We start from the raw sequence: 25,478 nt of genomic DNA on the forward strand, positions 1-25,478 counted from the left end.
TGGAAGGTCAACGCTGTTACAAAATCTGACTCATTTCGAATTCCGAGATTGGAGGACTGTATTGAGAAAGTTGGACAAGCCAGTTATATCACCAAGTTGGATGAAATGTGCAGTTACTAGCAGGTAACTTTATCAGAATAGGTGAAAGAAATGTCTACGTCTGTAACCTCAAATGGGCTATATCAGTTTAAAGTGATGCCCTTTGGAATGAAGAACATACCCGTCACATTCCAAAGACTCATGAACAGAGTTGTGGCTCGGTTAACAAACTGTGCAGTCTATTTGGACAATGTAGTGATCTTTAGTAAGCCCTGGAAAGATCACATGGTACAGTTGGCAGAGCTCTTTGAATGACTACCAGAAACAAAACTGCTGATCAACTTAAATGAAACGAAATTTGCGAAAGCAGAGGTGACATTCTTGGAACATAACATCGGTCATGGAAGGATGACCCCACGGAATGCAAAGATGAAGGCCATCAAGGAATTTCCATGACCAACCTTGAACAAAGAGGTACTTCGATTCTTAGGACTCAGCGGATTCAATCAGAAGTTTGTTTCAAACTTCAGCAGTGTAGTGCCACTGTTAACTGATTTGCTGAAGAACACAAAGTTTCGGTGGACAGAACCATGCCAGGAGGCATTCAACCATTTGAAATCGATATTAACCACCAAACCAGTTTTAGCGACACCAACTTTTCAAAACCTTTTAAAGTCGCCATTGATGCTGGTGACATTGGAATTGGAGCTGTACTCCTACAGGAAGATGAGGATGGGATGGAACTGCTAGTTGGTTACTTTTTGAAGAAGATCAACACCCACCAGAGGAAATACTCCACATTCGAAAAGGAACTATTGAGTTTGGTACTGGCCATACAGCATTTTTAATGTGTGTGTCATGAACATTGTGTCAGAGACGGTTGTGTACACTTTTCACAATCCGCTTACATTCTTAGAACGTTTTAAATATATGAATATGAGACTATTTTGTTGCAGTCTTATGTTACAGGCTTTTAATTTAAAAATCATACATGTTGCGGGTCGGAAGAATGTAATTGCAGATGCATTATCGCGATTTAACTGATAGAGTTCAGATTAGATTTGTCTTATACATATACAGGTATATGGGAAAAAGTTAATGTGAACTTATATTAAAGTTACTTGTATGTTAGGGTAATGCGTTTTAAAAGTCGAGAGAAAAATGAAGCATCTTTTCATTATGATGGTTCAGTTTTTCTTAAGCGGGGAGGTGTTATGAAGATGTGGGTGTACCTCTAAGAGAGTGAAAGACTTGGCAAATATACCAAATGCTGGAGAATTTACACAGTAACGTTTGATTCATAACATACAGCAATCGCTGAGTTGATATGAAACAAAAACACAAATTCGAATTCGGCCAATCAGTTTAAATTATACCCCGAGAAAATATCAAACTCCAATCTAGTTTGAATTGAGTATATTGACAATCTTAAAAGCCAATGACACAATCTGATGCTTTGGGGGGGGGGGGGGGGGGTATAAGACCGGGGGAAAATTAAGTAGTTGAGAGGAGAATTGACAAGCCCACATGTAAACAGACTGCTGGAAAATATCTCTCTTAAAACTACCTTTTCGATCAGTCACCTGTGACGCAGAAATTCCTTAGAAAAAGAAGACATAGTAAGATCGAATAGAAGAATGAAAGCTGCCTGGTTTTGAGATAAGAAGTGTGGTTTTGTAAATCTTAATTGGGAATTTTATCAGACTAGTATTATAGAAAGGAAGGTAAAAGATTGGTCAGAGGAAGAAATGGAAAATAGTTGTTAGTTAATTATTCTCTGTTATACTTTAAGAAATAAAGTTGTTAATTTTTAATTTTAAATACTTCTTGGCCACTCAAATTATTACAGATTATGCACAGGATAAATCTTTTCTGTGTTGCTGATTTTAAATTAAGCAGGTGGGTTTACCCCATGGCATAACTAAATGAATAGGAAGGTTTAGAGGGATATGTGCGAAATGCTGGCAAATGGGACTAGATTAGTTTAGGATATTTTGTCAGCATGGATGAGTTGGACAGAAGAGTCTGTTTCTGTGTTCTACATCTCTGTGACTCTATGGCTTTAAAGCTAAGTATGGTTACTGTGAGAGGAGACTTTATCTAAGTGAGACAAGGGTCAAGTGAATGGAACTGAGAGCTTGATGTGTAGTGTAAATTTGATGCAAAGACAAATGTGCTTTTATGAAGATTTACTGCCAGAAGTAAACTATTTAGAGGAGAGATGACTGAAAACAAAAAAAATGCTGGAAATCAGTATGTCAGGCAGCATCCATTTGCAGGCAAGCTAACATTTCGAGCCTAGATGACTCTTCATCAGAGCTGATGTAAAGTGTGGACGGAGCAGTATTTATGCAACAGTAAGTGGAGGGGTGGAGTGCTGGGGAGAAATAGTGTTGATAGCGCGGATTATCGGACTGTGAGAATGGCAGAACGATGGTGTATCAAATGTCAAACGTGAAAGAAAAGATGGTCCCACTGGATAGGGGGAAGAGAGATAGGACATAGTGACAGAGAATACAGTAGGTAAAGTTAAAAGGGAAGAAATGGGAGTGAGTTCACAATCTGAAGGTATTGAACTCAATATTAAGTCCAGAAAAGTCCCTAGTCTGAAGAGAAGATGTTATTTCTCCAGTTTGTGCTGTGATTTGCTGGAGCATTGCAGCATGCTGAGGACAGAGAAGTAGGCATGTGAACAGGATGATGTGTTCGAATGACCAGCTATGGGCAAGTCAGGGTCACGTTTGCACATGGACTGGAGGTGTCACCCTGTCTGCACTTGGTTTCTCCAATGTAGAGTGGGCGACATTGGGTGCAGTGAATTCAATAGACCAGACTGGAAGAGGTACAGGTGAAATGCTGCTTAGTTGGAAAGACTGTGTAGGCCCTTGGATGCTGACCAGGGAAGAGGTGAAGGGGCAGGTTTTGCACTTTTTTGCAGTTACATGTGAAGATACCGTGGGAAGATAGCGTGATGTTGGGTGTCATTCTGGAATGGTCTAGGATGTCCTGGAGGGAACAGTCACTGTGAAATGCAGACAGGGGGAGTGAGGGACTGGCATTCTGTGGAGACAGATAGGATGAAAAGTAAGGACAACGGGTACCTAATCGCGCTGTTGTGAGTGATGGAAAGGAAAAGGGCAGACGTTTCAGTGATAGGTCAGATGTGGTTGAGGGCCCTCAACCACAGTGGGTGGGAAACCACGGCCATGGAATAAGGAAACCATGTCAGGATCACTGCTTGGAGGGTGGCATCATCCAAACGGATACGACATAAGTGAAGGAATGGGAGAATGGGATGGAATCCGTACTCTGGGTTGTGAACATGGATTGTGAAGAGCTGTAGGTAGCTATGGCAGTCAGTAGCTTTGCAGCGATGGCAGTAGACAGTTTATTCCCTGAAAAGGAGACAGAAGGGTCAAGTAAAGAAAGAATTATCAGAGATGGACCATGTGAAAGTTGTAGAGGGATATACTTTGGAGGCAAAATTAACAAATGTTTCAAGGCCTAGGTGGGAGCCTGAAGTATTACTGAAATAGTTGTCAATGTACCTAAAAATGAGTTGTGGGAGGGGGGCCAGCGTAGGACTGGAACAAGGATTGTTCCACATACCATTTAAACAGGCAGGCATAGCTGGGACCCATGTGGGTGCCCAGAGCCATTCCTTTGACTTGGCAGAAGTGAGATAGAGTTATAGAGATGTACAGCATGGAAACCGACCCATCCATGCCAACCAGATGTCCCAACCCAATCTAGTCCCACCTGCCAGCACCCGGCCCATATCCCTCCAAACCTTCTTATTTATATACCCATCCAAATGCCTCTTAAATGTTGCAATTGTATCAGCCTCCATCACTTTCTCTGGCAGCTCATTCCATACACGTACCACCCTCTGTGTGAAAACGTTGCCCCATAGGTGTCTTTTATATCTTTCCCCCCTCACCCTAAACCTATGCCCTCTAGTTCTGGACTCCCCGACCCCAAGGAAAAGACTTTGTCTATTTACCCTATCCATGCCCTTCATAATTTTGTAAACCTCGATAAGGTCATCCCTCACCCTCTGACACTCCAGGGAAAACAGCCCCAGCCTGTTCAGCCTCTCCCTATAGTTCAAATCCTCCAACCCTGGCAACATCCTTGTAAATCTTTTCTGAACTTTTTCAAGTTTCACAACATCTTTCCGATAGGAAGCAGACCAGAATTGCATGCAATATTCCAATAGTGGCCTAATCAATGTCCTGTACAGTCACAACATGACCTCCCAACTCCTGTTCTCAATACTCTGACCAATAAAAGAAAGCATACCAAACGCCTTCTTCACTATCCTATCTACCTGCAATTCTACTTTCAAGGAGCTATCAACCTGCACTCCAAGGTCTCTTTGTTCAGCAACACTCCCTAGGACCTGACCATTAAGTGTATAAGTCCTGCTAAGATTTGCTTTCCCAAAATGCAGCACCTCGTATTTATCTGAATTAAACTCCATCTGCCACTTCTCAGCCCATTAGCCCATCTGGTCAAGATCCTGTTGTAATCTGAGGTAACCCTCCTTGCCGTCCACTGCACCTCCAATTTTGATGTCATCTGCAAACTTACTAACTGTACCTCTTATGCTCGCATCCAAATGCATCTTAAATGTTGTTATGTAAATGACAAAAAGTAGAAGACCCAGCACCGATCCTTGTGGCACTCCACTGGTCACAGGCCTCCAGTCTAAAAACCAACCCTCCACCACCACCCTCTGTCTTCTACCTTTGAGCCAGTTCTGTACCCAAATGGCTAGTTCTCCCTTTATTCCATGAGATCTAACCTTGCTGATCAGTCTCGTGTGGGGAACCATGTCGAACGCCCTACTGAAGTCCATATAGATCACATCTACCACTCTTCCCTCATCAATCCTCTTTGTTACTTCCTCAAAAAACTCAATCAAGTTAGTGAGACATGATTTCCCACGCACAAAGCCATGTTGACTATCCCTAATCAGTCCTTGCCTTTCCAAATACATGTATACCCTGTCCCTCTGAATTCCCTCCAACAACTTGCCCACCACCGACGTCAGGATCACCGGTCTATAGTTCCCTGGCTTGTCCTTACTACCCTTCTTAAACAGTGGCACCACGTTAGCTAACCTCCAGTCTTCCAGCACCTCACCTGTGACTATCGATGATACAAATATCTTAGCAAGAGGCCCAGCAATCACTTCTCTAGCTTCTCACAGAGTTCTCGGGTACACCTGATCAGTTCCTGGGGATTTATCCACCTTTAACAGTTTCAAGACATCCAGCACTTCCTCCTCTGTAATCTGGACATTTTGTAAGATGTTACCATCTATTTACCTACAATCTGTATTTTCCATATTCTTTTCCACAGTAAATACTGATGCAAAATATTCATTTAGTATCTCCCCTATTTTCTGCGGCTCCACACAAAGGCCACCTTGCTGATCTTTGAGGGGGCCTATTCCCTCCCTAGTTACCCTTTTGTCCTAACGTATTTGTAACAACTCTTTGGATTCTCCTTAATTCTATTTGCCAAAGCTATCTCATGTCCCCTTTTTGCCCTCCTGATTTCCCTCTTAAGTATTCTCCTACTTCCTTTATACTCTTCTAAGGATTCACTCGATCTCTACTGTCTATACCTTATATAGGCTTCCTTCTTTTTCTTAACCCAACCTTCAATTTCTTTAATCATCCAGCATTCCCTATAGTTACCAGTCTTTCCTTTCACCCTAACAGGAATATACTTTCTCTGGATTCTCGTTATCTCATTTCTGAAAACTTCCCAATTTCCAGCCGTCCCTTTACCTGCGAATATCTGCCCCCAATCAGCTTTTGAAAGTTCTTTCATTATACCGTCAAAATTGGCCTTTCTCAAATTTCGAACTTCAACTTTTCGACTCGGTCTATCCTTTTCCATCATTATTTTAAATCTAATCGAATTATGGTCGCTGGCCCCAAAGTGCTCCCCCACTAACACCTCAGTCAACTGCCCTTCCTTATTTCCCAAGAGTAGGTCAAGTTTTGCACCTTCTCTAATAGGTACATCCACATACTGAATCAGAAAATTGTCTTGTACACACTTAACAAATTCCTCTCCATCTAAACCCTTAACACTATGGCAATCCCAGTCTATGTTTGGAAAGTTAAAATCCCCTACTAACCATCCTATTATTCTTACAGATAGCTGAGATCTCCTTACAAGTTTGTTTCTCAATTAAAGGAGAAATTGTTCAGTGAGAGAAGTAGTTTAGTCAAGTGAAGAAGAGTAATGGTGGACGGGAATTGTTAAGCCTCTAGTCAAGGAAGAAGCTGAGAAGTGTTGGAGAGGATGAAAGGTACAGATTGAGAGGCCTACCTACTGTGGAACCAGGAGTGTAGTGACATTGTGAACCATAATGTGATGCAAATGACGGGAAAGAGCCAATTAAGAGAGTAGGATTGGTTGATTGTTCTCGTCTTAAAAGTAAAAGTAAGATTTTCAGCTTGTATTTACATTTTTCAGTCTTCTCTTCTCACTTTTTTTCTTAAAGATAGCTTATTAGGTATAAGCTTGATTCTGGCATTCGTTTTCAGTTTTAAATAAAAAGTGTAACGACCAGGAAATCCCAAAAATCAACTCACAAATTAAATGAAATGCAATGCAGGTGACAGGATGGGTGATATGCACCTGCTACAGTATGTGGAAGCTGCATGACAACAAGGTGATCCAGAACAAACACATCTGTCATAAGAGCCGTAGCTTATGGAACTTCAGATTTGTGTTGAGAAGCTGAAGTTTGAACTGCAAAAATAGTGGCACAGTTGCTCAATGGTTAGCGCTGTTGCCTCACAGGGCCAGTCTCGGGTGACTATCTGTGTGGAGTTTGCACATTCTCCTCGTGTCTGTGTGGGTTTGCTCCGGTTTCTTCCCACAGTTCAAAGATGTGTAGGTTAGGTGGATTGGCTCTGCCAAATTGTGCGTAGCTTCTGGGGATGTGCAGGCTAAGTGGATTAGTGATTACAATTTCAGGGAGAGGGTAAAGGTCTGGGTGTGGTGCTCTTTGGAGAGGTGGACTCAATGGGTTGAATGATCTGATCCCACACTGTAGGGATTCTGAGATATTGCACCACACCAGGGAAGGGGAAAATTATAAGATACCTAGCTTCAAGAGGCGATCACACCTCTTAGGAGCAAGTGAAGACTCTGAGACTTGGTAATTCAAATTGGGTCTGTGTTAAGGTCAGGAGGGTGTGACTACAGGTAAAGCAGATATGGTGACCTTGGGGGTTATGTTTGAGGAGCTTTAGCCTCTGCAATTGTCCAACTCTTATGAGGCTCTTGTAAGCTATATGGATGGGAGTGTGAACTGCAAGGAGAATTAATCATAGCACCATGGCATAGGAGCCATTCAAGTTGTGGTGGAGATAGGAATGTAGTAGTGGTAGTAAATGCTATGTAAAAAAGCAAGAGCAGGTTTCCAACAGGCTGTCATAGCAGATGGGGTAAGAATAAGTGCCAGAATGTATACAATATTATTTTTCTAGTAATATCAGTTGAATCAGGGGTATTCTTCTGAGCCTTGCACCAAACAAATAGGCCTCATTCACCACAACACAACCTTGACTGCAAGGATAAATAATGTATTACCAAATGAAAATTAACACCAGTTCCAGGTTAGAGACTTACTGATTACATGCCAAAGAAATCAGAAGATAAAGTTACTCTCAATGCCCAATGCTACCAAGGTTGAAACACTTTGTTTCCCACATCAGTCTCTAGCTCCCTTTACCCACAAGTTAAGTTCAGAGCCACAATGTTTCCTATTAGAGAGTCCATCACTGGAAAAACTAGAGATGGGTTAACTTTTCAAATCAAAGTGACGGAAACACCAATATTAATCACTACTATAATATGTTCTCAGTGGTAATAATTAGAGGGATGAAATAAAATAACCTGGGAATTTTAGAAATATTGATATTAGCAGCTGTTTCAAGTACAAGTAGCTCCAATGTAAAGATGGTCAATGTGTAAAACATTGGGGTACAGTGTGTTGAATCAGGTCATTGTATGCTTAGCATCAATACACAGCAGGATATTATTGTGCGACCAAGCTTCATAATTATGCATTTATATATACCATCTGGTGTTGAATGTAACATTGAGTTTGTCCTAAGAATCATTCATGATTAAGCATTATTATTTGAACTAGATAAGAAAGTCAGCATGCAATTTTGTTGTTTATTTTCAATACTTACTCTGGGCTTGAATGCAATTAACTTCAAAATCATTTCTACTGTGAACAGCCCGGTGAAGAGCATATTAAGGACATCCATGGCTTGACCAAATGTCTGTGACTGGCCATAGTGCTTAGAAAAAAGAAACAAAGAATTAGATAAAAATCCATGATTTCAGAAGGAATTAACATTTCACGACAGCATTACGAGAGCAGTTCATTTTAAAATAAAATCTATTTCATTTGTTTAGAATCTAATTTACACTAAGTTCTACTAATTTTAAAGGAATAATATTATGCATATAAGTGAATTGCCTTTTTTCAGCAAAGCCACTTTCTATTTGCCATTTCTTAGAATTGTGCCATTTTAATTTCTGTTTTGCATACAAAGTAAATGGAAAATAAAATATAGGCCTGTTGCTGAACAAGTAAATTTAACTTTAAATTGGTAAATAGAGATTTGTATCACATGATTTGACTCCACATATTTTTCAACAAGGCCCTTCTTCAGCAAAAGGCAATAATATTTATCTAAATTAGTAAACATGAGTAAACAGCTAAATAAAACTCTTAAATTTCAAATGCTAAATTTCAAATTAAATGTTTAGTCCAGATAGGTTGCTTTTAGTTAATTAAGACTTAGCATGTCATTAAAATTCACACAAAAGCACCAACCCAATATTTTCCTTGTCCCATTTATTGGTAACTATTAACTTTACATGGATTTCAGTGCCAAGTCTAGTGCGATATTAATGGAGCACAACTTATATGAACAGAGGGTTAAAAAGTTGGCGTAAACCATTCGCACTTCAGACCTACTTTGCAATAAAGTGGAATTGGAAAGGGACTTTTGACTAATCATATAAATCACTCTGTCACTAATCTACAACAGTTTCATTTAGTAGATAAGCTTATCTGGTTGGAGGTTCAACTTTGCTATCCTGTCTTTTGCCAATATAGAAACATATGGAAAAGCAGAGAAAATCAGACAGGGGCTTCTAGGCTTATACATTTTACTCTGCATATGTGAACTTCAGAGATTGTGCTCTAATTTCGGGCATAACAATACTGAATTCTGGAAGTCTCACTGATAAACAGAAACTAAGAAAAAAATCTCATCCAACACCCCAGCTGTTATATGGCCAATCAAAAAGATATCCTCACTTGAGAGATGATGGAAGGTGTTGTATGAATTTATTCAAATCAAAACTGAGATAGATTTCTTTGAAGAAATAACATTTGGGGTTGCAGAAAATGAGTAATTTGAAATATCCTGCAGTATGATTGGACGAAACAGGCTGTTTTGAACATATGCTTCTCAAAACTATCCTCTACTCTTTGCTGTAGTTTTGCCTGACAGATGGATTGTTATGATTAGTCAAAAATCCCTTTCCGATTCCATTTTATTGAATCATGTGACTACCAGTGTGGTGTAAGGCAAACTAGATTAGTCAAAGTATTTTGTCATTTAGCAATTCTTGCGCTCATAAGGGTGACTACATTATGTTGCTTTCACACATCTTATACATCTAGGGTATTAGCTAGGTCAGTTGGCTGGATGGCTGGCTTATAACACAGAGATGCCAACAACATGGTTCAGTTCCTGCAAAGGCTGAGATTACCATTAAAGACTCACCTTCTCAACCTCTCCCCTCTCCTGAGGTGTGATTACTCTCAGATTAAATCACCACCGGTCATCTGTCTCTCTGAGAGAGAGTAACCCCATGGTTTGGTAAGACTATGGCCAGTTTACCTTTATGCACACATGACTTATATCAATAACTTGGATGAGCAAAATGAAGGCATGGTAGCTAAATTTGAAGATGAAACAAAGATGTGTAAGAAATTTTGCTGTGAAAGGGACTTAAAAGGGATGCAAATCGATGTGGACAGGTTACATGAGTAGGAAAGATCTGGCAGATGGAGTATAATGTGGGAAATTGTGAAATTGTTCATCTTGGACATGTAAAATAAAAAAACAAACAGTATTACTTCAACAGTGAATGTCTGCAGAATTCCAAAGTGCAGAAGGATCAAAGTGTTCTATTGCTTGAGTCACAAAATGTTTAGAATGCAGATAGAGCAAATAATAAAGAAGGCTAATGGAACTCCATTCCTCATTATGAGAGGAACAGAACATTAAGGATGTTATGTTTCAGTTATATAGGGCATTGGTGAGACTACGTCTCAAATACTGTGTGCAGTTTTGGTGCCCTTATTTAAGAAATGTTGTAAATAAAGGTGGTTCAATAAAATGAATGGGTTGCCTTATGAAGAAAGGTTAAATAGATTGGGCTTGTTTCCACTAGTATTTAGAAGAATTTGTGGTGAGAAGTTTGAAGTGAATGAGATCCTGAACAGACTTGACAAGGTGGGCGTGGTAGGGGCACTTCCTCTTATGGGTGAGCCTGGAAACTAGGAGGCATTGTTTAAAAATTAGGGGTTGCTCTTTTCGGACAGAAATGAGGGGGAATCTTCTTTCTCTTAGAGGGTTATGAGACTTTGGAATGGCATTAGATATGAAGTCAGTAAATTTCTTTTTTAAGGCAGATCTAGATAGATTCTTGAAAAGTCCTCCAGATTGTGCTGGAGTACAAACCTGCTGTTTTGGTGTTGCCAGATCTGTTCAAAGTCTGTCCCATTTAGCACGGTCACAGTGCCACACAACACGATGGAGATTATTCTCAATGTAAAAGTGGGACTTTATCTCCACATGGACTGTGTGGTTTGTCACTCTTACCAATACTGTCATAAACCGATGCATCTGCAGCTGGCAGATTGGTAAGAGTCATAGAGATGTACAGCACGGAAACAACTCATCCATGCTGACCAGACATCCCAAACCAATCTAGTCCCACCTGCCAGCAGCCGGCCCATATCCCTCCAAACCCTTCTTATTCATTTCCCATACAGATGCCTTTTAAGTGTTGCAAGTGTACCAGCCTCCACCACTTCCTCTGGCAGCTCATTCCACACAAGTACCACCCTTTGGTGAAAAGGTTGTGCCTTAGGTCTCTTTAATATCTTTCCCCTCTCATCCTAAACCTATACCCTCTAGTTCTGGATTCCCCCACTTCAGGGAAGAGACAGATGAGGTCAAGTATGCTCCTTCCTCTTCTTGGTTCCCTCATCATCTGCCATAGAACCAGTCTAGCAGCTATGTCTTTTAGGACCTGACCAGCTGGATAAGTAGTACTCCTGTAGAGCCACTTTTGGTGGTGGACATTGAAATTTCCCACAGAGAGTACATTTTGTGCCCTTGCCATCCTCAGTGCTTCCTCTAAGTGGTGTTCAACATGGAGGTGTACCAATTCATCAGCCGAGGGAGCATGGTATGTGGTAATCAGCAAGAGGCTTCCTGACACACGTTTAACCTGAAGCCATGAGACTTCATGGGATCCGGAGGACTCCCAGGGCAAGTCCCTCCTGACTGTATACCACTGTGCCATCACCTCTGTCCTGCTGGTGAAACTTTATTGGAGAATATTTAATATTTAAAACAGCATAACTCTGTGCTCTATCCCTACACCTCAAATGAGTAGTAAAACCTCAATTGCACTGCTAAAATGGTAAATGACTCACAAAATTAAATGAAGGTGATTTTTATCACTAAATAGGTACATTTCAATATTATGCAATTCTGAGGAAGGGTCAGTCAACCTGAAACATTAACTCTGATTTCTCTCCACAGATGCTGCCAGACCTGCTGAGCGTTTCCAGCAATTTCTGTTTTTGTTTCAATATTATGTACCTGGATGTGAGGCATTGCCTGAGAAGAGTATAAAGTTAAAAAATCAGTTAGAAAGAAGTTGAAGTCCACAGCAGAGTACATGCGATTTATTTTTCCTACATTTTCCCTATGATAGGAAAAGCAGTCAGGCTCCTTTACTGATGTGTACATTTCCTGCCCAATGTTTCCTCTTTGCACTGTATGCAGGAGAAGTTTTATGCATAGGTGCTAAATTATATCCTAACATCTTATAAATAAGTAGCAAGTGAGGAACAAGTCAGAATTATTTAGTTGCCCAAAATAATTTAATTGGAATACAATTGAAAACATGAGTATGTATTTTTCAAAAGTCTGCACAGAGGATTTTTTATTCCATTTGCAGAAAAAAGCGCTAAATTAATACATGTTCTTTTTTCAACTGGAATACTTCTTGGAACCGTTCTCACTCCACTAGTGTTACTTCATCTGAAGTGCAACAGAAATCCAGTTTAATCAAACGTAACTAAATTCCAATTATTCACTTTGTCATACCTGCATAGCCAAGCAGATTGTATTCAGGAGGATCAAGACAAACATCAGGTATTCGAAGTAGGTGGAATTTACCACATACCACACTTTATACTGGTAAGTATTCTTCGGGATATACCGCCGAAGAGGCCGAGCCTTCAAGGCATATTCAACACACTGACGCTGTGAATGGCAGGAAAAAAATGGCACTTTATGTTACAACAAATATTATATCATATGCTAGAAAAAGTGTCTATGACACCTATTAACATTGCATAAGCTTATTTTCTGTCAAACATTTTAGTCCAGTTTGAAAATACTAATATTTTGAGATAACAAACAAATTATTAAGCAGCACCTGCTTTAAACTTTACATATTCTATTTTATGTTAGTTTCAACTGAATATGCGAATGCAGATGGCATAAAACTAGGAGTCTATTTTAGTTTCAACTAAACCTCAAAAGGTATACTGTTTAAAAATCACGTTACAGATTCAAGTTGTGACTTTTATTTTTGTAAATTTGCATCAGAATCATTGACCCATCAAGATTTACAACACATATAGAGGTCACGTATACACATAATTAAAAAATACTATTGGACAGAACACGACCTTTGTCCCGACTGTTCTCCTGGTCTTTATGCTGTACAGTAGCCTCTTTACCAGCCTACTTCGTCTGGCACCATCTACAAAATTTTTTATCCCTTTCTCCATTCTGTAATTATCTAGTTTTCCTTTAAAGGTATATTTGCTATTCACTTTAAATTATTCCATCATTAAATGAATTAAGTTTAATCTTCAATTTTGTCATCTAGTTTTGAGTCCACATAAAGGAATGACTGTTACATCTAATATATCAAACTCCTTAGTATTCCTTAATTATAATTAATCTGATGGTCATAATCTTTTAGTTCTCATATTACCCTTTGGATTCCTGTTATACATTCTTCAGTCTCTCTGTATCTCTCTTGAAATATGTGGATGAGAATTCTTTGTTGTCTTTATCCCATGAATAAATGTATCATCAGCACAGACAGCACTTACTGTCAAAGTGAGCCATTTTCTTAAACGGCTGCAATTGTCATGGTGTAGGTGTATTGCTATAGGGATGAAGTTCCAGGAATTTTACTCAGTGACAGTGAAGGAAAGATGATACATATTCTAAATCAGGATGGTGCATGACTCAGAGAAAACATTGCAAATGGTGGCTTCCCCATGTTCCTACTACCCTTCTTCTTCAGGGGAAGAATTCACAAGTTTGGAAGATATTATTGAAGGAGGGGTCACATCTTGCTTCAGTGCAATTGTGGCTAGTATACAATGATGTCTCTGTATGCCCACAGTGAAAGAGTGAATGGTTAAAATGGTGGCTGGGGTGCTAATTAAACAACTTTCTTTATCCTGGACAGTTTTGCATTTTATGAATAATGGTGGAGTGGCACTGATCTATATCATTCTATTACACTCCTAATGTGTGCCTTGTCAATCGTGGACAGAGCTTGGAAATCAGGAGATGAATTACATGCCACTGAATCTTCAGCCCCTGTCCTGATGCAACTGAAATATTTATATGGCTGATCTAGTCAATGGTCTCATTTTGGTCTGGTAATTTTTAGGAAAAAACTGATGAGTTTGCAAAATGTTAACTTAGCTGTAACTGAAAATGGTGAGAAGAAACTAAGAAGAGACAACTAAACTGACTATGCAAAACCAAGTTCTACGTGGTCACAGAGAGACATGCACAATCATGTAATGGTTTTTTATCCACGAGATAACAAAGGCCTTGACAAATTATTGTGAGAATGTAAATTGGACATTGATCAGAACAAAAGCTGGGAAGCACAAATGGCAGACAAGCTCTCTCTGGACTGCCAATGCCTTATGTGAAAGAAAACTTACTGTGTAAGTTTTGTAACAGTAGACGTCTTAACTTGCCACCTAAGCATGATTCAAAAGAGGGAAAGTGTCTAGCTAAAGGAAGATTACATCTTAAACTGTCCAGGAAGAAACAGGACTCCATGGCAATGAGGTAGTATCCATAACTTTGGGGCTAGGAGGCCCAAGATCAAGTCCTAAGGGGTGTGTAATAACATCTCTGAACAGGTTGATTTAAAAAAACACTCCAGGAAGAAACAATGTTTCAGACAGACAATGAAGAAGAGAGAGAGAGTATTACATCTGGTCGAGAAATTATCTGGCTAAAAATGCCATGCCAAGTCAGGAATCTTCTCTCACTTCTCTCTAGCAATATCTGCTGTTCTGAGATCTACTTCTATGAGAAAACACAAAGTATTTAATTACAGAGACCAGAGCAACTGGTAGATCTGACATAAGTTAACCTTTTTCTTTGAAGACCAGCTAGGCGAGGACATCATGAGAGGAGGTTGGCAGTGAGAGTTCCGGCTGGTAAAGGAGTATGAGTGGTGACCATGGAGTGAGCAGAGAGGCAGACCTAAACAACTTCTGGTGAGAGGGAGAGCGAGCTCTCAGTGTGATCCCACAGTGACTGCCTGTAAGTGATTGGCTGTTTTAAGGGCGAGTATAACTCATTAGTTTTCTTTCTCTAATCAAATTACTATACAAATTGAAATTACTATACTTATTAGTGAACTGTTAGTGTGTGTTTGTGAGAATTAGATTTACCTATTTTTAAATGGGTAATTGTTTGGGTTCATTAAAGAGGTGGTAGGCCAGTTCCTTCAAGCTGTATGCTCCATCTGTGCAACATGTGTGCAGGAGGCGGCATCAATACTTTCAATTCAAATGCCGAGTTATGGAACTTAAGCGAGGTCTGGAGGCAGTGCGGAGCATGCAGGAGGATGAGAGTTACGTGGATAACATGTACAAGGCAGTGGTCACCCCACAGTGTAAAAAGGTGCAGGAGGGCAGAGAATGGGTGACTGTCAATGCAAGCATAAGGTGAAGCAGGTAATGCACGAGTCCTTTAAGGCCATCCCAATAGCTAACTTGTACTTTGTGGTAAGTTCTGGCCTCGGCAATAATGCCTCAGGGACTTGCAGCCAAAGCAAAATCTGCAGCACCACAGAATGCCCAGCTGCACCGTGTGGGGGGTGACAGTTAGGGATGTAGTCGTAGCAGACTCAATTGTTAACGGAGCAGAGAGTGCTTCTGCAGCTGCTCTCGTGACAACAAGTGTTTACTTAGTGCAAGGCTCCAGCATGTGATTGAGCAGCTACTGGTAATTTTGACAGGGTGGTGTTGGGGGTCGGACAACACCAACCAGTGGCCATGGAATATGTTGGTACCAATGGCATAAGTAAGAAGAGGGATCAGGTCCAGAAGGCTGAATATAGGGAGTTAGGGGCCATATTGAAGGCAAGGACCGGATTGCTACCTGTGCCATCTGCTAGTGAGACTGAGAATTATCAGATTTGGCAGTTCAATACATGACTGAAGGAGGGAAAGGAGGGAAGGTTTAGATTTCTGAATAATTGGGATAATTTCTGGGGAAGATGGGACCTATTCAAGAGGGACGGTCTTCACCCAAACAGTGGTAGGAACAATATTTTTACAGATGGTTTTGCTAGCACTGTTGGGTGGACTTTAAACTAGCTAGGCAGGGGGATGGGAACCTAAGGAGAGGCGCTGAGTTAGCAGAGTGGACAAGGGCTGAAGGAAAAAGAGTAACTAAAAAGCAAGAAGCAGCTGTGCAGTGTAGCACTAAGACAAGTGGAAACCAGACAGACAGAAAAAGAGAGAATGTTTAAAAACAAAGGTTCTTCTGGTGGAGGTGTTAAGAATCAAAAAGGTATAAAAACTGGCATAGAGGCACTTTACCTGAACGTTCGTAGCATTTAAAACAAGGTAAATGAGTTGACAGCACAAATCATTGTGATTTAGGGGCCATTACAGAGACACGGCTGCAGAGTGGTCACAACTGGGAGTTAAGTATGCGTGGGTATCAGATTATTTGGAAGGATAGACTGGAAGGAAAGGGAGATGGTGTCGCTCTGATATTAAAGGATGACATCAGTGCTGTAATGAGAGATAATATAGATTTTATGGAGAAAAAGGTTGAATCAATGTGGGTGGAATTTGGAAAGGGGAAAAAGTCACCAATAATTGTAGTCTATTGGCCTCCAAATAATAACATCATGATTGGACAGGCAATAAACAAAGAAATAACTAATGCAAGTAAAAATGGTACAGCAATTATCATGGGGGGTTTTAATCTATACATCGATTGGTCAAACCAAGTTGGTCAAGGCAGCCTTGAGAGGCGTTCATAAAATGTATCCGCAATAGTTTCATCAAACAGTATGCAATGAAACCTAAAAGAGAGCAAGCTATCCTAGATCAAGTCCTGTATAATGAGACACGAATAATTCATGATTTCGTAGCTAGCTGAAGTGGGAGTTGACACTGACATGGGGCACGCTGACATGGGGCACACAAACACAAGATGACCGCTGAGCCATAAGTTGGTCACTTAGCACACAAGATGGCTGCTGAGCCATTACACGGAAAAGTACAGCGAAGCATACACAGATATTGCCTGAGGCCAACAGGATACTAGCACAATAGACACAGAGCATAGATAATTAGTTTAAGGAGGTGGGGGAGAGAATACACATCACTAATGTCTACTGTCCGCTGAAGTGTCTGAGTCCAACCACCACCTTCAATGGAAATGTTCACTACCTGAGACTGCTTGTATACAAGTGTTAATACCTTAGATTTGCAGTAATTTGCAGGAACAACGATCATGACCAATTACTACATCAATAGACTTCTGTAATATTTTCAGTAAACAAACCATGTTGCACAAACAAAGACTCGATATCTGGACCATTTTACCATGAAATTTATAAAATATTGTGACATGTGCTCCGAGAGTGAGAGAAGGCTTGCAGCTGACAGCTATGCTGTCAGATGGTTTTCTCTCTCTCCCCGGAGCTCTGTTTTTTTTATACAATAAACGTTGTCATTGAATCCCGATTCTGATTCCAAGACTGGTGATTTTCCCCACAACATAGTGATCCTCTCAGAAGGCGTAATCATAGTATGGTTGAATTTAAAATACAGACAGAAGATGAGAATGTAAAATCCAATACCAGTGTGTTGTGCCTAAACAAAGGAGACTATAATGGGCTGAAGGAGGAGTTGGCTTAGGTAGACTGGAAGCAAAGACTATATGGTGGGACAATTAAAGAACAATGATGGAGTTCAAAGCAATTTTTCACAGTGCTCAGCAACAGGAAACACCAGTGAAAAGGAAGAACGATACAGGAAAAGGGATAATCAGCCATGGATAACAGGAAATAAAGGAGGGTGTCAAATTGAAAGCTAATGCATACAAAGTAGCAAAGCTTATGGGGAAACTACAGGATTGGGACATCTTTAAAGGTCAACAGGAATCCATGAAAAAAGCTATAAAGAGAGGTAAGAAATATTTTAAGAGGAAACTAGCTCAGAAAACAAAAATGGACAGCAAATATTTCCACAAATATATAAAAACGAAAAAGAGTGGCAAAGGTAGGGGCAGCACAATGGCTTAGCTGTCTCATAGTGCCAAGGATCTCGGTTGAATTCCAGCCTTGAGCAAATGACTGTGTGGTGTTTGCACATTCTCCCCATGTTTATATGGGCTTCCTCCCACAGTCTGAAGGTGTGCAGGTCAGGTGGATTGGCTAAGTTGCCACAGTGTCCAGAGATGTGCAGGCTAGGTGGATTAGCCATGATAAAATGCAGGTTTACAGGGATAGGGTGAGGGGGATAGAGTCTGGGTGGGTTGCTTTTTGGAGGCATGGTGTGGACCTGGTTGGCTAAATGGCCTGCTTCCACAATGTGAGAATTCTTTGATTCTCTGAAATATTGGTCCTTTAGAGGATGAGAAGGGGGATTTAATAATGGGAGATAAGGAAATGGTTAAGGCTTTGAACAGGTATCTTGTGTTGGTCTTTACAGTGGAAGACACAAACAACATACCAATAATTGATGACAAGGAGGCTATGGCAAGTGAGGATCTAGAAATGATCACTATCACTGAAGAGGTAGTGTTGGGCAGGCTAAGGGGTTGAAAGGTAGACAAGTCTTTTGGACCTGATGGAATGAACCTCAAGGTATTTTGGATGCTTTGGAGGGGATGCAGAGGAGGTTCATCAGGATGTTGCCTGGTATGGAGGGCGCCAGCTTTGAAAAGAGGTTGAGTAGATTAGGATTATTTTCATTAGAAAGACAGAGGTTGAGGGGGGGACCTGATTGAGGTCTACAAAATCATGAGAGGTATTGACAGGATGGATAGCAAGAAGCTTTTTCCCCAGATTGGGGGACTCAATTACTAGGGGTCACGAGTTTAAAGTGAGAAGGGAAAAGTTTGAGGGAGATATGCATGGAAAGTTCTTTACGCAGAGGGTGGTGGGCACCTGGAACGCATAGAAGTGGTACAGATGGGCATGATAGCATCATTTAAGAAGTATCTACACAGATATATGAATGGGCTGGGAACAGAGGGATACAGGTTCATAGAAAATAGGTGACAGGTTTAGATAGAGAATCTGGATTGGCATATGCTTGGAGGGCCAAAGGGCCTTTTCCAGGACTGTAGTTTTTTTTGTTCTTTGTACTAAAAGAGGTGGTGGGGAAAGAGCAGGTGCCCTTGTGGTAATTTACTAAAAATCATTGGATTTTGGGACAGTTCTGGCAGATTGGTAAACAGCAAATGTGCCACCACTATTTAAAAAAAGGTAGGTAAAAAGCAGGTAACTATAGGCCTGTTAGCTTAACGTTTGTGTGGGGAAAATGCTTGAATCAACGGTCCCAAAGGGTGGATGCAGCATGGGTTCATGGAAGGCAGGTCATGCTTAACTAATTTACTTGAATTCTTTGAGGACATTATAAGCATGGTAGACAATGGAGAATTGATGATCGTGGTGTATATGGATTTCCAAATTGGCATTTAACAAAGTGCCGCACAAAAGGCTACTGCAAAAGATAAAGGTGCACGGTGTTATAGGTAATGTATTAGCAAGGACAGAGAATTGGTGAACTAACAAAGAAAGGAATGGGTAGAAATGGGTGTTTTTTCCTGATTGGATCAATGGTTAGTAATGTGCCTTGGGGATCAGTGTTGGGATGCAATGATCTACAATTTACATAGGTGATTTGGAATTGGGGACTAAGTGTAGTGTATCAAAATTCACAGATGACACTAAGATGAGTGGTAGAGCAAAGAGCGCAGAGGACACTGAAAGTCTGTAAATGGATATACAGTAGATAAATAAAGTGAATAGGCAAGGACCTAGCAGATGGAGTACAATGTTGGTAAATGTGAGGTCATCTATTTTGGCAGGAATAACAGCAAAATAGATTATAGTTTAAATGGTGAAAAATTGTAGCTTCCTGCTGTGCAGAGGGACTTGGGTGTCATTTTACATGAATCACAAAAAGTTGGTTTTCCGATGGAGCAGGTAATTAAGAAGGAAAATGGAATATTGTCCTTCATTGTTAGAGAGATGGAGTTTAAAAACAGGAAGGTTATGCTGCAGCTGTATAGGTTGCTGGTGAGGCCATATCTGGAGTAGTGTGTACAGTTTTGTCTCCGTACTTGAGAAAGGATGTACTGGCACTGGAAGGTATGCAGACAGGTTTCACTAGATTGATATTGGAGTTGAAAGGGTTGGTTTTGAGGAAAGATTGAGTAGACTGGGACTATAATTGAATTTAGAAGAATCAGGGAGATCTTATATAAACTTATAAAGTTATGAAGGGAATAGATAAGATGGAAGCAGGAAGGTTGTTTCCACTTGTTGGTGAAACTAGAACAAGGGCCATGGCCTCAAAATAAAATGAAGCAGATTTATGACTGGGTTGAGGAGGACCTTTATCTCCCAAAGAGTTGTGAATGTGTGAAATTCCCTGCCCAGTGAAACAGTTAAGGCTACTTCATTGAATGTTTTTAAGGCAAAGATAGATAGATTTTTGAACAGTAAAAGGAATTAAGGGTTACAGTGAGTGGACAGGTAACTGGAGCTAAGTCCATGAAAAGATTAGCTGTGATTCTGCAGGCTCGAGTGGCCAGATGGCGTACTCCTATTTCTATTGCTCTTATTATTCTTATGTATGTGCTGATTTTTATTAGAACAGTCAAAAGTATTCTTACTCCCTGTGCTTTCTCCTCCAATGGAGTAGATCAGTGAAAGTAAACTAGGAGTGGGTAGAATGAGTTTAGTTAGTGGCCAAATTAATGTGGGTTATCCTGTTTTCCACCAAGTAGCAATTCAATTTTATTTTGTTTCAGAGAAGAGGATCATCACTATTTAATATTGCGGTCAGATGCGATAACTTCTGAGCAATGAATCACCTCCAACATGTGCGTTTGCCAATTTGGAGGGCTTAATATTTTAGAAATCGTTACCTACTACTAATGTCTATTTGCATGAAAAACACCTTTACCGAAAATAACTAAAATGTGATAAATGAAATATTATTCTTCATTTTATGCCACACATTATACAAGGATTTTGGTAATATATCTTTTGAGGTACAATCACATAACATTATTCAAAAGATAGAAATAATACCAGCACATATTTGAATATTAAAACTTCTTTTCCACCTGATTTTTATCCAGTTCACAGTTTTTGTATTCCTGTTCCCCCTGCTCCTGAAATGTGACGATGACAAAACCTACAAAAATATTCATCATGAAGAAAGCAATAACGATGATATAGATGATGAAGAAGATTGATATCTCCACTCTGTAGTTGTAAATTGGACCTGCATCCTCTGTATGAGAATCAATGGCTCGATAAAGCAACCTGCAAACATAAGACAGAAGAAATGTATCTTTATTTATTCATATATAAAGCATATATAATTTATTCTGAGAGGTAATGTTTTTGTATCCATTTAATTTCTTCCAATGCTTTTGGATTCCTCCCCTTTCATCTGATTTCATTGTACTGTTTGTTTCAGCTAAGGTGTTGGAAAATGTAGAATATAAATATCTTCATAACTCCCTACCTTCAACTAAGTACTTCATATGAAACTTGAAGACAGAATCTATTGATTAATCTAGAAGGATCAAATTGATGGATATTATTCTATGACTGAATAATGACTATAGCACCATTCACAGTTTTAAATCTAGGTGTTAAGTTTAAATTGAGACCATGCCATTAAATAAGCAACATCCAGTAAATTACAATTGCAAACTATGGAGTTTTTTTTTAGAATTAAGTTTTCTAATGGCATGAAATGGCAAGAAAGAAACTTATAATTTGAGCATTGTGCTACTGTCCCTTACACTAGTTCACATCTCCAGAACAAGGTCTTGTTCTCAACAGAAAGAAACCAACATTTTCCTACATGGAGGGAAAAAGAAAATCAGATGGTCAGTCATTATTTCGTGGCCTGTTCAACAGGGGCAGTGATAGAAGCTTGATAAGAAATTGCCATTTTAGCGTGAGCAGAAAATAAAAATAAAATAATTTCTTAAAAAAGCAATGCAACTGTAGTAAGAAGAAGCCAATTTTAAGGGCATTTAAATGGCCATTGGATAAACATATGGATGAAAATGGAAGAGAGTGGGATATTAGGTTTCAGATTGGTTCCACAGGTCAACATAACATCATGGGCCGAAGGGTCTGTACTGCGCTGTAATACGTTCTATGTAGTTACTATTAACACAATTATATTGTCATTAATGAAATTACCTACCACGTCATATTCTGCTATTTTCTTCTTTTCTAATTTAAGCCAGTTTAATATTCAAAGTGCTTGGTTGGGGCTGATTTGTTATTGTGTTTTTCAAGATAAAAAGATTTACATTTTATATTGAAATATGATTTCTTTAATGCTTAAATGATAATATCCTTCTTTGAACTAGACAGTAATTTTTTTATTCGCTTGTGGGACATGGGCATCACTGGCTCACCAGCATTTATTGCCGCCCGTACTTGACCTTGAAGTTTCCCTTGACAGAATACAGAAAAAGAGAGCTTACAGCTGACACAGAACTAAATACCACAAAGTTGAGAAGAGAATAGGACGTGAAAGAGTGAACTCAAAACAGCAAGCAAAGACAGAGCATGAAAGAATCTTGGCTGGTAAAATCAAAGTGAACTGAAAATTATAGAGCATTACAAAATGGCTTTGAGATGCAGTGTTGCATTTCCTAATCAGAGTTGGTCTTTGTGAAGTGGCTATGGAGGCCATGAAATACTCAACATTCCAGAGTTTCTTCTTCAACATCATTTCTGAGGGAATTTCCAAAAAAAACTATTAGCTTCTATTGTATTTACTATCTATTGGTACAATATCTTCTGCAGTTGTGCCTCTCATGCTCACAAGTGGTTTGGTTTTAATTTTAAATTTTGAAGTTTAAAATTTAAGTTTCCACCAATTTGCCTTCAAATGTCCTTTCAAGAAATAGAAATAACATACTAATGTTGGAACCAAAACCTGGATGGCCTTGTAATACTCTCTTATGATAACTTCACATTGCACCAAAATTGCCATTTAGTCTAGAATTTGGGAATTTTACAAGTCAAAACAAGTGGCAGCACCTCTGTCAACCTCAAAGGAGATGGAAATACTGAGTGGTCAGTTCAACATGTATTCCAAAGTAGAAGATTACAACTTAAAGTTTTCAAAGAAGTTATCCTTACTACAAGTAGGGCTGATGGGGGTCACTTTGAGTTCCATTCATGACAGAATCCAGAGTATATTGCTTACATCCATCAATGAGAAGAAAAACACTGTTGTGTGCCACTCAGATTAGGTTGAAAATAACCGTAAACAATATAGGTTTTGTTGGTAACCATATTACAAAAAACTGATTTTATGTTTAAAGTATTTATGAGGTACCTTGGAATGTTTTAGATATTAGTACATTGTTTATTTTTGCAATTTATAAATTCCATGACAGGTGCTTTAAAGATTAAATAGCAACCATTTAAGTCAAATTATTGTTTGATTCAGTACATGATAATACATATTGACATTTTTTCTACTTACTGTGGCCATCCTTCAAAGGTTGAGACAGTGAATAGAGCCATCATTGCAGAGGGGACATCATCAAAGTTGAATTCACTATTCTCCCATTTTCGATCTCTTATCATTGGCTGATTGACATCTCCATCTTTGTACAAAATATACTGCCCTCTATTAATAGGAAATAAATATTTATTGGGTAGCCAAGTTATATTTTAGCTCCCAAAATATATTAGTATTTTCATTCAAGCTCAGTATTTTAGTTTCACTCTTCTCTACTACCTTTTGTGCTAAGTAGGAGGGCAGACATTAAGGATGTGCTGAGACCATTTTTGAGCCAGCTACTCAGAGGGACACAAGAATAGCTTCAAGTATCTCACTTAAGCAAATTCTTTAATAACAGTATTTAAAAACATTCCCATCTGCAGTAGTGTAGTGATATGTATAAAACAATAGAAAGGGAATAAATAAAAAATTGCATATTATGAACGTACGGATTAGAAGCAGAAATAGGTCATTCAGCACTTTTAAAACATTTTAAGTCATTCAATGAAATAATCGCTAATTGTTTTCTGAATGCAACGTTCCCACTTTCCTCCTAACCTTTAATTCCCTTGTCTCATAAGAATCAATCTATGCGTGTCTTAAAAATAGTCGAACAGTGCTGGAAAAGCACAGCCAGTCAGGCACCATCCGAGGAGCAGGAGAGTCGACATTTCAGGTATAAGCCCTTTACCAGGCATGAGGCTTGTGGGCCAAGGACTGAGAAATAAATGGGAGGGGGTGGGGCTGGGGGAAAGGTAGCTAGGATTGTGATAGCTCAATGAAGGTGGGGGTCAATGTGGATTTCACCAGTTTCCCCATTTCCCCTCCCCCAACACATTAACCCAGTGCCAACCTTCCAACTCAGCACCACCCTCAAACCTGGTCCTACCTGTCCATCTTCTTTACCATCTATCTGCTCTACCCTCCTCTCCGACCTATCACATTCACACTCACCTTCATCTAGTTAATCCTGGCTACCTTCCCCCTCCCCCTCCCCCTCCCATTTATCTCTCAGCCCTCTTGGCCCACAAGCCTCATTCCTGGTGAAGGGCTTATACCTGAAACATCAATTTTCCTGCTCCTCGTACGCTGCCTGACCGGCTGTGCTTTTCCAGCACTACACTCTTCGACTCTGATCTCCAGCATCTGCAGTTCTTCACTTTCTCCTATCTTAAAAATAGTCAAATGCTCTGCCTCAGCAGCCTTTGTAGCAGCAAGTTCCAAAGTTGCACATCCCTCGGAGAGGAAAAGGTTCCCTCACCTCAATCCCAATTGGTTAACTCTGAATCTTAAAACATTGTTTCATAGTTCTGAACATATGCCAAAGAGGAAACATCCTTTCCAGTTCACCTTTGCAAGATGGTTCAGATTCATATAAAAATCAAAGTGCTCATCACTTTTTAAAATTTTAGCAAAAACATGCCCAGCCTGTTTAATTTTTCCTTATAAGAAAACCCATTCATCTTGTAAAGTTCCTCTGAACTGACTCCAATGCATTTGCTTCCTTTTTTAAATAGGCAGACAAAACTGTTTGCAGTATTCAAGATGAGATCTCATCAATGCTGTGTCAGTGAAGCATAATCTCCTTACATTTATGTCCAATTCCTCTCTTAAGAATAGCATTTTCTTATCCTTCTTAATTACTTGCTGTACCCACATATGAACATTTGTAACCCATGCATTAGAACTCCTACATCCCCCTATATCTCAGCATATTGCAATCATTCTGTGTAATGGATATTTCTTAAAAATTCCGACAGGGTCAGTTATCTCAGTCATCCTCCCTCTCAAACAAACAGGCAGAAGTAACTTCAAATTTTTTGGTGTGGGTGAATCTGTGCAAGAAATCTGGCACCAAAGATGCAACAGAGACTGCAATTGGCCAGAACCAAATCAAAACCATATGCAGCATATATGCAGAAATAACTGGAGATTTGTGTAAACATGCACACATAAATAAGGCTTGCAGCAAAACAGACCAGGATTAAGA

The 25,478-nt window shown here is 39.6% G+C and overlaps 1 protein-coding gene across 2 annotated transcripts in view; it reads right to left on the minus strand.

Annotated features, from left to right (window-relative positions):
- LOC140458133 (voltage-dependent L-type calcium channel subunit alpha-1C-like) overlaps positions 1-25,478 on the minus strand; it is a 703,829-nt gene that overhangs the window by 35,847 nt on the left and 642,504 nt on the right. For both annotated transcript variants that reach the window (XM_072552243.1, XM_072552244.1), the window contains exons 26-29: positions 23,468-23,614; positions 21,066-21,267; positions 12,510-12,668; positions 8,271-8,381 (exon numbers count right to left, since the gene is read on the minus strand). In XM_072552243.1, the coding sequence (XP_072408344.1) occupies positions 8,271-8,381; positions 12,510-12,668; positions 21,066-21,267; positions 23,468-23,614 (619 nt within the window). The remainder of the gene's footprint in view (positions 1-8,270; positions 8,382-12,509; positions 12,669-21,065; positions 21,268-23,467; positions 23,615-25,478) is intronic.

This window comes from Chiloscyllium punctatum, chromosome 32, assembly GCF_047496795.1.
Source record: "Chiloscyllium punctatum isolate Juve2018m chromosome 32, sChiPun1.3, whole genome shotgun sequence".
NCBI lineage: Eukaryota > Metazoa > Chordata > Chondrichthyes > Orectolobiformes > Hemiscylliidae > Chiloscyllium > Chiloscyllium punctatum.